General features: G+C 44.7%; 1 protein-coding gene across 1 annotated transcript; it reads left to right on the top strand.

Moving 5' to 3' along the window:
* Window positions 1-3,123: 3,123 nt before the first annotated feature.
* On the top strand, window positions 3,124-12,025 carry SLC51B (SLC51 subunit beta). Its single transcript, XM_081839372.1, has 5 exons — window positions 3,124-3,336; window positions 5,329-5,419; window positions 9,275-9,424; window positions 10,322-10,412; window positions 11,479-12,025. The coding sequence occupies exons 2-5, from the start codon at window positions 5,380-5,382 to the stop codon at window positions 11,699-11,701; spliced, it is 504 nt and encodes a 167-aa protein (XP_081695498.1). The 5' UTR covers window positions 3,124-3,336; window positions 5,329-5,379; the 3' UTR covers window positions 11,702-12,025.
* The last annotated feature ends 334 nt before the right edge of the window (window positions 12,026-12,359 follow it).

The raw sequence follows: 12,359 nt of genomic DNA, 5'->3' as shown, positions 1-12,359 counted from the left end.
AACAAAGTGTGTGTTCTTGGAGAAATAGAAAAGCAAATAAAAAAATATTTTAAAAAAAAACCATCAGGAACAGGTGTGTCCCCCCCCCCCCCTGGAGATGTCAGTGGTGGTAGGCAGGTGTCTACCACCACTGCATCCCTGCCTTCCCTTACTATTGAAATAGGAATATGAATACCACATTTCCCCACCAACACCACTGTGCTCAAAAGCAGTTTGCAGAATAAGTGTCTATGGCCATTTAAACTCTCTCTCTTTGTGGGTGTTATTCTTTTGTTTGTTACTATGCTACGTATTTTTATGCTTTTACAATGTGAACCACTTAGTCATCCTCGGATAAAGGGTGGTATTCAAATTTAATACATATCTTTCTAATGCCAGAAAGACATTCAAGCTAACGATTTAGGAGTGTTAATGAGTTAAAATATGCAGCATTAAAGGATAAACATAGAACATCATGGAGGGAGGGATGGGAAGTCAATGGATTAATTAAACATATTGTTGATGGTTATGTAAACTTTTGAAAACAAAATAAATAAAATGCTTCAAAAATAAATAAATAAATAAATAAATAAATAAATCTTTAGGGACAACTTTTCCATCACTGTCAGAGGCTACAGGGCAAGTGGGGCAACTGCAGGGGTCCCACTTCAGGGGATTCTGTCACTTAAGGCCTCACCCTGCATGGGCATACTTTACAAATAAAGTAAATAAATAAAAATACTTAACTAACTGACCAATTGTGCCCCCCCAAATAATGTCTGCCCCCCCCCATAAATCCTGGCTACACACATATCATCCTGTCTTAATGGTTGGGCTGGCCATCCATTTTGGCTTGCAGGCAGCACTAGTTATTCTCTAACCAGGCAGGGATCTGAGGTCAAAGACACTGAAGACACAAGATAATATCTGCAAGAACTGATAAACAACCTGAAATATACTACATCCCAGATTGCAGTTTCTTCCTATATATATCAAGGGTGAAACTCACCTTTGCAACTATGTTCCTGGTGAGTAATCTTTCAGGCAAGAATACACAGGCCTTTTGCTTGCAGTAAACTTTGCCTAGGCTGATATTTAGAAAAGGCACTAGGGAGTGTGCCAAGCAAGGCCAGTGAAGGGTGTAGGAAGAGGGGATGTGGGCTGAGTGAGGGTCCCAGGGACCAGATAGAGGCCCAGAACTGAGGTTTCCCACCCCTGATTTAGAACAGTTCCCACAAAAAGTTCTCGAAGTGGTTTAGAGTGTGAAACAGGGCAACAATTGAAATAGGTAGTCAACTCAGTGCCCTCCATATGTGTTGAGCTACAACTCCCACATTTCTTTAACATTGCCAATTCTAGCTGCGGCTGATGGGAGTTGTAGTCCATATCTGGAGAATACTACATTTACTACATCTGGCTTAAAACCTCTGAATTCTTATGGTTCCATTACAGCAGCTCTTCTGAACTTTGTATCCTTCTAGAATTCAAAGCATTCAGATGGTTTGAAATTCAACTCCAATAACCCCCACTCAGCATTGGGATACCAGTGGTCCAACTAGCCTTGTCTTTCCTCTGCCAACAATAAGGGTTTACCCACACTTACCTTTCACCCGTGCTTAAAAGCTCAATGTCCAAGCCATGGGTGTAACAGGATTTTTGTTAGGGGGCAAAAAGAGCTTTCTTTAGGAAATCAAAGTTGCCCCCCTGTCATTCCCGCTGGCTACGTCCATGGGTACAGGGGATGGGGAGGAAAGGGGGAAGAAATGAAGCAACAAGCAGCCTTTCATGTGAACAACTCCAAATCCTTACCTAGTTTGGAGTGAGGGATCGCTTATTTTTATTTTGGGACTGCTCTTTTGTGCACGCATGGTAGATCACAAAAGGTGGATGTGCACATGCAAATACCCAAGTATCTCAGCTTTCCTGGCTTGGAGCAACACACACACACGGCTGCTGTTTTGTGCAAATCTGTAGATTGAGAAAGTTGTATTTAAAAAAAAAGTAAAGGTGTGTGCTTACAGGTAAACAGATACCAGTGTGCAAAGCCAGCCCACCTCTGCTAGAGAAGCAGTCCCAGTATAGGTGCTGATTTCCCACTGATTTCTTGCAAGATCTTATCAAGAGCAAGAGCAAAAGGAGAGCAAGGGATCTCATGAGATTTGGGTGAGATCTTGCAAGCTCCTTCAGGGAATTGGTGCCAATGCCAGCACTGCTTCTCCACAAGTGGCAGAGGTGGCACAGCTGGTGGTACAGCTGCAGTGCCACCGGCAGTTTGGTACCATGGTGGTGGGTGTCTCACTGGTGGGGGGGCAGAGCAGGGTAGCATTTCCTGTTTTGCCTCAAGTGGCAAAATGGGACTTACCACCTCAGGATTCCAGAACTTACAGCTGTCAGTTCTAAGGGAAGGCAGGCAAGGACCCACAGCCCAGGTGGGGCTCACTAGCTTGGGAAGGAGCTGTGTGATTCCTCAGCTGGAATAGGCTCAGGACAGGTGAGGGTCACATGCCTCATCAAGCCCAGAATATACAAAAGGAAAGCTGTCCTGGCCAGGCCGGCGTCCATTGACTCCGGTGTCCATTTAGTCCACAGGTAGGCAAACTAAGGCCTGGGGCCGGATCCGGCCCAATCGCCTTCTAAATCTGGCCCACGGACGGTCCGGGAATCAGTGTGTTTTTACATGAGTAGAATGTGCCCTTTTATTTAAAATGCATCTCTGGGTTATTTGTGGGGCATAGGAATTCGTTCATTATTTTTTTCCAAAATATAGTCCGGCCCCCCACAAGCTCTGAGGGACAGTGGACTGAAAAAGTTTGCTGACCCCTGATTTAGTCCATTGACTAAAAGGTATGCATTGTTCATTACTGCTAGCTGAAGGACTTTGTGCTATATAGATAAGTTCCACTATTATCCACAGTGAGAGTCTGCTTCCCTCCAAATTTGTGCCATGGTTTCATTTCATGATGGCAGAAAAGTAATTTCTTTTTCCCAGAGGGAAAAAAAATCCACTGTGGACTCTTTTAAGTGAGCAGGGTAACAAGTCAATAAATGATGAAGCCCCAGCTTTTGGCTTGGGGATGAGTTTATTCACCTTTGGTTTGGAGCTGTGGGTGTGGACAGCTCTTGGACTTTACAAATTCCTCTCTTCTGTGCTTAGCTCCAGCGGTCCTTGGCTATAGTACAGGAGAATGAATGAGTGTGTGTGAGTAACAACAGCCTTTGAAACCAAAGAGTCAGTGCTGAGATTCTCACAACCGACCCCAGGCACTGAACAGCCGAGAGGGGCACCATCTTCAGAAAGCTGATACAACATAACACTATCTTCCCATTGATTCCTGAGCACAAAGGGCATACTTTCTGGTAAGATCATTCTTAAATGTTTGCAAAGGGGAATGGGATGAAACCAAGAAGGTGTGTTAGGGCGGGAGAATGGTAGTTAGTTTCTAAGAGGAGAACACTATTATTCCTGTATGTTATGGTTATTTCTAATTGCTTAATATACTTTTGAATTGTTATTCATTTGATATGTTGTGAGCCACTTAGGGGAATAATTTTCTGGGAAAGTGGCATACAAATGAACAGATGGTGATGATGACAACTAGAGCTCAGATTTGCAGTTTGGGCCCCCAATTCCCAGATGTCAAAGAGATCACTCTGATTCCTCAGTGGGGAGGTAACACATTTTGCCAAAGCTTAGAGACGTTTCTGTCCAGAGTTCCTTGAAAGCTTTATAACGGGGATGGGGGGGGCAAGGTAGTGCCCTCCAGATGTTGGTGGACTCCAACTCCCATCATCCCTGACCACTGGTTGTGCTGGCTGGGGTTGATGGGAGTTGCAGTCCAGCAACATCTGGAGGGCACATCCCTCTTTGGCCCTGCTTTGCATCCTCTGTGAGTGTCTTTGCCCAGTTGGACTGTGTCTTTGTACTGGATAATCCCTCTTGCTTGCCTGAATGGAGGACAGAGAGGGGTGTGGTGAGTGAATATAAAAACTAGCCCCCCAAAATGTAAAATTTACATTTGTTGCCCCACCCACCTTTGCTTCTGCCCCCACCCACCATAGGCATGTGGACCCCAGAAGGCTGGCCAGAAGGGAATGTGGCCCTTGGGCTGAGGACGCCTCCCTTTCCTGATCTAACTTTTTGGTGTGCTCCTCTTCTTTTGCACTTAAGTCTCCCTGATTGAGAAAGGCATTCTGAAAACCCACACCATATCTTTTAAGTACATTGTTTCCCCCTATGAATCCTGGGACTGGTAGCTGCAGTTCCTTAAGGGTGCTGAGAACAGCAGCTCTGTGAGGACTAAACTACAGTTCCCAGGATTCTTGTGGGGGGCGGGGTAAGCCCTGACTGTTAAAGTGGTATGTATGCTGTGGTTGTCACTACACAGACATATAGAGCCCTGCGCAGCTTATAACACTTTTTTCTGTCTCTATAACTGCAATAGCCTCTTTTGGCCATGAAATGTGAACTTTGACCTGCTATGAGATTAAATCCGGGGGAATGTAGCAAGAGGGAAAGTGATAAAGGAGGTCACTAACCGCAAGGATGTGTGTTCTTTGCCCTGGGTAGAAACTTATTGATAGTGATGAATCAGAGCAGCCAATTGCAGCTTTCTGTGTTTGTGGCTCAGCTTGAGAGGCTGTGATGCTTCTGAATATCAGTTGCTGGAAACCACAGAATGGGAGAGGGCTCTCGTGCTCAGATCCTGATTGCTGGTTTCTCACAGGCATCTGGTTGGCCACTGTGAGAACAAGATGCTGAACTGAATGGGCCATTGGCCTGATCCAGCAGGCTATTCTTATACTAAACATCTTTAAAATGAACATATGTCAGAAATGTTGCTGTGGATGGGAGGAATGCAGATTTAAAAACTTAGTGGCTGGAGTGCTTTGTGAAAATTTGATTGTGTACCCAGAGGTGTAGCATAAGCTTACCAGATTTTTTTTCAATGAATCCGGAGACACTTTTCAACTTCCTACTAAACAGATGGATTTTGTCAGGGAACTGATTTGTAAATCCGGGGACTGTCCCTGGGAAACGGGGACGTCTGCTAACCTTAGTGTAGCAGCCTCCGCCATCGTCTTGGGTAGACCCAAGTTGTTGAATACTACAGACCCCCATGCCACCCAAAAGACCCCATAGTGCCCTATGGCCCCCCCGGTGTAGACCGCCCCCTCCCCCCTGGCTACTGTGTGTACCTGTGTGTAGTGGAATGGAATGGAAACATGTTTTCCTCTTCAAATCTCATGGGCTTTGCTGCAATTGGACCCTGTCTCTTGTGATGCGGTCCATTTTCAGAATATCAATAATCTGTATGCATATAAGCATCTTGGTTCCCCTCCCCCATCTAGGTTCTATTTGAAGATCCTTTAAAGAAGACTTGGAAGAGTTCCTGTGCCATCATGAACACTTTCTGGGCAATCCTCTGTTTTGTGGTGTATGGTAAGTGTAGGGATGTGTATAGAAACTAGGAGAGGATATATTTCTTAGGTATCATCCTTCCTTACTCACGTTTGTGAGTTCAGCAGAGTACACCCCTTTGCCAGCAAAAATAAGGAAGCTGTTTATAAGCTAGGTTTCGCTTTTTTATTGAAGTAATCCAAGATGCTTTACTGCAGACTAGGTTTCCTGGTATTTCCCCTTTAAAACAATAAACATGCAAATCAGTCTCCTTATAAGTAAAGAAAGGTTTACTCACTCAGTTTCACAGTAGCAGTCTCGAGGCAGGCTTAAAATGTAGTTACAGACCTATATTATAGTTTAATTAGGATTGGAGTCTGAGCTGCGGCTCAGATTCAGCATGTGCCCTACAGCCCTAGCAACTGAAGAAGCATCAAAGAGAAGAGAGTAGATAGCAGGGATGGCAGAGATCAGATAGCCGCCCCATTACCTGGCTGGACAAAGTGGGAGTGGCTGTCACAGGGACCCAGTGAGATCCTCCGTGTGTGTGCCTTTCTAGCAATCAGAACTTGTTGCTTTTGACTGCCTTGTTTTATATATCCCAAAGTAAGCTTATTGCTCTGCAAAAGTTTTATATTGTAATGGCATTAACACCTCCTTGGTAACTTCTGGTTTATACTTGCTCTTAATGAAAAAGTAATAACGACAAAGGCAATGTAGGAACATAAGAAGAGCTTGCTAGATTCAGCCAAAGGTCCATCATACTGTGCTCACAGATGCCTGTGAGAAACCCACAAGCAGGGGCTATATACTCTCCTCCCAAGAGGTTTCCAGCAACTGGTATTCAGAAGCATTGCTGCCTCCTACCATGGAGGCAGAGAATAGCCATTGTGGCTACCAGCCATTGATAGCCTTACGCTCTGTGAATTTGTTCAATCCTCTTTGAAAGCCACCCAAATTGGGGGCCATCACTGCCTCCTGTGGAAGTGAGTTCCACAGTTTAACTGTGCACTGCATGAAGAAGTCCTTTCTTTTCTCCGCCTGAATCATCCAATATTCAGCCTCATTGGATGAGTTTGAGGGACAAAAACTTTTCTCTATTCATTTTCTCCCTGCCATGCAGGATTTTGTAAACTTCTACCATGTCGCCTCTTACTTGCCTTTTCTAAACGAAAAAGCCCCAAATGCTGCAATCTTTCATTGTAAAGGAGTAGCTGCGTCCCCTTGATCAGTTTGGTTGTTCCTCCACATGCAGCTGCTGGGTGACCTTGGGCCAGTCACACTTCTCTGAAGTCTCTCAGCCCTACTCACCTCATAGAGTGTTTGTTGTGGGGGAGGAAAGGAAAGGAGATGGTTAGCTGCTTTGAGACTCAAATCCAAATTCTTCTTCTTCTTCTGAACCTTTCCCAACTCTACAATACAGTGGTACCTCTGGTTAAGAACTTAATTCATTCCAGAGGTCCGTCTTAACCTGAAACTGTTCTTAACCTGAGGTACCATTTTAGCTAATGGGGTCTCCCACTGCCACTGTGCCGCCACCGCGCGATTTCTGTTCTTATCCTGAAGCAAAGATCTTAATGCGAGGTACTACTTCCGGGTTAGCGGAGTCTGTAACCTGAAGCGCCTGTAACCTGAAGCGCCTGTAACCCGAGGTACCACTGTATCCTTTTGAGATGAGGCAACCAGAACTGTACACAGCATTCAAAAAGTGGTCGCAACATTGATTTGTGTAAAGGCATTATGATACCAACAGTTTTATTTTCAATTCCTTTCCTAATGAACCCTCACATGGAATCTGCATTTTTCACAGCTGCCACACACTGGGTCCAAAATATCTGGAGAGGACCAGGTGGGCGTTGGCTGTTCTAGTTCCCTTAAATGGGGGGATCTTTAGTCTAAAATTGCCTTTCTTTGGCTCTTTTCTGTTTGGCCTGCATGGTTAGGGGATAGACAATAGCTCAGTCTTAGACAGGGCTGGATTTAGGTTTGATGAGGCCTTAAGCTACTGAAGGTAATGGGGCCCTTTATATGTTCAGTTGTGCTTTGTCAACAACAAATTGTCACTTTTGTGTGTGTGTTGAATATATGCTATATGGTAATTTATAGACCTAATAGGTATCTAAAGCCATTTGCACATAACAAAATATGTATTTTATCAAAGTAATTGTTGACCTGAAATACAACTAAGAAGAAGTATATTAATAGTGAATTTTTTTGGGGGGGGGGCAAGAGAGTGGGGACCTAAGCTATAGCTTGTTTAGCTTATACATAAATCCGGCACTGGTCTTAGAGCAAATGATCTGTTATCTATTTGTGATAAAATAGATGCCTTACACAGCACTTGAAGATAAATCTTTACTCATATTTGTGTGTGCAATGTTTTTCTCCCTTTAGTCCAAGAGAGGGTTTAGTCATTTTGCTTTCAAAACTCCTGCACAGCAGTGCATAAGTTATTAATCCAAACCTTGCCTGTTCTCAGAAACTCCTCCAGTGTCTGCTTGAAGTCACCCCACTCAACATTCTCAGTCAAAAAATCAACTAACGGAATAATCAACCAACTGCCAACTGCCAACTGCCTCCTCCTTTCTTCAACACCATTCATTATATGTGTACAATGCAATAGCGTACAAATACTAGCATTATCTGTCTCTGTCGCATCGCAGCCTGGTCCAATATCTTGTACTGGGATTAAAGAATGTCAAGTGAGACAGCTAGGAAAGGCACTTCCATTTCAGGATCTGGAGAGCCGCTCCCAAGCTGAAACAAACAGTCCAGGCCAGTGAATGAAACAATTGTCAGAGAGCTCCATAGACGCGCAGGCACTCACAACCTGGGAAATTATGAACTGTCCAATGCATTAACCAGATTTAAAACCCAGTCATGGGTTGTGTGTCCAATGTAGCACCAAATTTATGTCACTTAGTGGTATACAGTAAACCCGCAACTTACGCAGGGGTTACGTTCTAGAGATTGTGCCCGAAGCTAAAATTGTGTATAGTCAAAACACATCTGGTTCAGTGGCGGGTGGGATTGTCCAATTCATCCCCCCCGCCCCGGAACTCCGCTCCCTTTCTGTTTTTTAACTTTTGTGCCACACATGTAAAGCTGAATGAGCACAAGTTAAATTCGCGTAAGTTCTGGGCTTACTGTAGTTGCTTCGTTGATGTACAGTGGTACCTTGGGTTACATACGCTTCAGGTTACATACGCTTCAGGTTACAGATTCCACCAAGCCAGAAATAGTACCTCGGGTTAAGAACTTTGCTTCATGATGAGAACAGAAATTGTGCTCCAGCGGCGCGGCAGCAGCAGGAGGCTCCATTAGCTAAAGTGGTGCTTCAGGTTAAAAACAGTGTCAGGTTAAGAACAGACCTCTGGAACAAATTAAGTACTTAACCCGAGGTACCACTGTACTGTTTTGCACCAGTGGAACACTGTTGCACAAGACGTTGCACCAGCCAATTGCTGGTCACCTTGTTGCACAGTAGAACACACAATTTGTTGTGCAGCAAGTTTCCATTAGCACAGCTGCTGTGTTGGAGTCCTCTGCTGCGTGACTCATCTGTCCACCAGCACGAAAGCCCTGGCGCTAGCAGACAGAGAATGTTGGGCACAACTCCATGTCATGATGGGCTGGTTCTGGTTACATTCCCATAACCTGGTGCCTTCCAGAGACTTTGGATTCCAGCTCCCATCAGCCCCAACCACCAGGGCCAATGGTCAGAGGTAACAGGAGTCGCAGTCCAGATAATGTGGAGGACACTTGGTTGGGAGGTGGCTGAGTTACATTGTTGTTTTAAAGGTTAAATACAGAACTGAGGGACAGTGCTTGATAGTCATTACAGCCCAGGGTTAAAGCTATGACTGGAAACTCATTTTGTGCTGTTCTCTCACCCAGCAGTGAACACAGACCTGAGTGGACACTCTGCCCTGGCCATGTCTAGCCCACACGCTCAAGATCCCCCAGAGATCAGCGGTAAGGCTGAAACAGAAGAGATGCCTTCAGCGATGCTGCAGGAGCTGCTGTGGTTTTTTCGGAGAGAAGAATGTGAGTTCTCACGAGGATAGGCTTGTTTGCAGAATTGTCACTGATGAGTGTTGCAGGCCCTAGGGCAGTTCCCACATTACACATTCTGTGTAATAGCTGAGCTGTATACTTATAGAGAGTATAAGTACAGAGAGCCAGTGTGGTGTAGTGGTTAAGAGTGATAGATTTGTAATCTGGGGAACCGGGTTCACATCTCCGCTCCTCCACATGCAGCTGCTGGGTGACCTTGGGCCAGTCACACTTCTTTGAAGTCTCTCAGCCCCACTCACCTCACAGAGTGTTTGTTGTGGGGGAGGAAGGGAAAGGAGAATGTTAGCCGCTTTGAGACACCTTAAAGGGAGTGAAAGGCAGGATATCAAATCCAAACTCCTCCTCCTCCTCCTCTTCTTCTTCTTCTTCTTCTTCTTCTTCTTCTTCTTCTTCAGCTTTTCACATGTAACCTTCGACGAGTGCACAGTCTGTGCATGCAACAGTTGAGCTGTACAAGTTACCAAATGTACACTCCTCCACACATGCACTCGTTGATGTGTAAGAGATGTGTACTTGTTTTCAGTGCAATGTGTGGAGAGTCTTTCTAAGACTCAGAGCCACGGTGGAGCTTAGAGAGTGAATTAACAGTCAGTCTCTCTTCCCAGGGAACTCTGGGAATGGTAATTCTTGAGGGGAACAGGTGCTCCTAGCAACTCTCAACACCCTTAAGAAAACACAGTTCTCAGAATTCCTTGGTGGAAGCCGTGACTATTTAAAGTGGTACGAAAGTGATTTAAATGTATAATGCAGATGGGGCCCATGTTGCAAAGGCAGAAAGGATGGGACAGGCTGTGAGAGAGACAGCAGGACAGCAACTCCCAGGAGCTATTGACCCACATTATTACAGCTCCCTGTTTTCTCTTGCAGCAACTACATGGAATTACTGCATTCTCGGCCTTTCAGTGCTGGTTCTGCTTGTAGGCATAGTCCTCTTGTGGAAAAATATTGCAGCAAACAGGTAAGGATAATGCCAGAACGGAGGGTTCTTATGTAATGTCTCCTCAGCTGGGTATGTCGGCTTGCAGAGTCGGAGCTGGAGATGAGGAAGAAATTTGGTTCAGCTTACCTTTCAATGCAAACTTACCTCATTTGCACTTGCTGAAAGCAATACTTGAAAGGAAATGCAGCTAGCCTTCAAAACTGGCATGTCTCTGAACTTTTTCACATGGTTCTCAGGATTCTTTGGGAGAAGCCATAACTTTTCAATGTGGTGTGAGAGGGGCTGCAAGTTGGAGCAGTGCAGAAGCACCAGCCATGTAGCCCAAATACAGTCTGCAGAATGCCGCGGCTAGACTTACGGGGTCCTCACCACGGGATCACATTGACCTGGTGCTATACCAGCTGCACTGGCTCCCGGTGGAGTACAGGATCAGGTTTAAGGTGCTGGTTTTAACCTTTAATGCCCTATACGGTCCAGGACCCTCGTACCTACAGGACCGCCTCTCCTGGTATGTCCCACAGAGGACCTTACGGTCGCCTAACAAAAACATCTTGGAGATCCCAGGCCACAGGGAGGTTAGGCTGGCCTCAACCAGAGCCAGGGCTTTTTCGGCCGTGGCCCCGATCTGGTGGAACGCTCTGTCACAAGAGACTAGGGCCTTGCGGGACTTTCCGCAGGGCCTGCAAGACGGAGCTGTTCCACCAGGCCTTTGGTCAAGACACAGTCTGACCCCCTCTCTCCTTCTGTAATCTTCACAGAACTCTAGGCAAATTAGTGGTTGCCATTAATTTGATTCTGAACTGATTTTAGAATGTATTTCAATTAACTGACTGTGATTTTATGTAAACTGTGCTATTTTCACTGTTGTTAGCCGCTCTGAGCCCAGCTTTGGCTGTGGAGGGCGGGATATAAATAAATTATTATTATTATTATTATTATTATTATTATTATTATTATTAGGGTTTGAGCCCTTTTTTATTCCCAGGAAACCTTGAGAAAGATAGTTTTCAGTCTCTTCCTGCCTCAAAATTAATCTAAGCCTGATGAATTTATTTTATTTATTTCTTCTCCTCCCATCCAATAGAGCCCAGAAGATTGCCCTCATGCATCAAGAAGGGTATGTAGCTGGCCAGCCTGATGAGACGGAAATGAAGCAAGCTTTTGTGCCTTTGAAGGAAGATAACAACTCTGGTTCCCCCCCAGAGAACTTCCTTCCAAAAGTAGAAAATGCAGGGCAGGTGACGATCCATTGGAAGGATGGGAATGTTACAACCATGTTTGCAGATGCGCCGGAAGAGGATGCATAGGGTTACACAAGATTGCCATTAGTTTTTTGGAAATTGGGTTTCTAAGCCAAGCAAAATTCATCAACTGGACCCAAAATAGCTGCAAAGGGGGGAGGTATTAATGTTACATGTGGTGCAGGGTACCGAATTGACCGTTTCTATTCATACAGTAGGTGTAATTATAATTTAAAAGTGCTCCTTTAGATTTTCTTTACAGGGGGTTTGAGATGAAAAGAGAAAGTAACTCAAAAGTTCCATGGTCTGGTGTACATCAAGGAATGGAGGGCAGGTATTATTCTGTACATCTGTATGATCAATAAATGCTTTCCATATTTTCTTAATTTACCATTTGTCCCCTGGTTACATTTTGTGTGTGTTCATTTCTCTAAAAAGGCACATTGCCAAACCTTTTGGTACCACAGGTCAATATTGTTTACATTCCAAAGGGTCTTCCAGTTCTGAGCTACATCTGCTTGTGCGGGAGGAAGGAAGCGTTAAGATAGCATGTATAAAGACTGAGCTATCTTAAGCCCGTTATGTCAGTACCCCTTGCATCTGTTTTGTTTTTCTTTATCTTTAATTTGCATTTTCGAAAAAGCTTAGTAAAGGGAAAAAAGAGGGAGAAATAACAATTTGAAAGTGCAGATTAAAACTGTGAATTGTGAAACTGAACTGGAGA

Source organism: Podarcis erhardii (assembly GCF_964252035.2).
Source record: "Podarcis erhardii genome assembly, chromosome: 14".
In the NCBI taxonomy this organism is placed as follows: Eukaryota; Metazoa; Chordata; class Lepidosauria; order Squamata; family Lacertidae; genus Podarcis; species Podarcis erhardii.
Note: the sequence above shows the minus strand (reverse complement) of the source record. Positions and strands in the feature narration are given on the sequence as shown.

What these genes read in the sequence shown, in the direction of transcription:
- SLC51B (XM_081839372.1), top strand. Translation starts at nt 5,380, where the DNA reads ATGAACACTTTCTGGGCAATCCTCTGTTTTGTGGTGTATG. An exon ending in GTTTTTTCGGAGAGAAGAAT is followed by an intron (nt 9,425 to 10,321) that starts GTGAGTTCTCAC and finishes TTTCTCTTGCAG; the next exon opens with CAACTACATGGAATTACTGC. An exon ending in AAAAATATTGCAGCAAACAG is followed by an intron (nt 10,413 to 11,478) that starts GTAAGGATAATG and finishes CCCATCCAATAG; the next exon opens with AGCCCAGAAGATTGCCCTCA.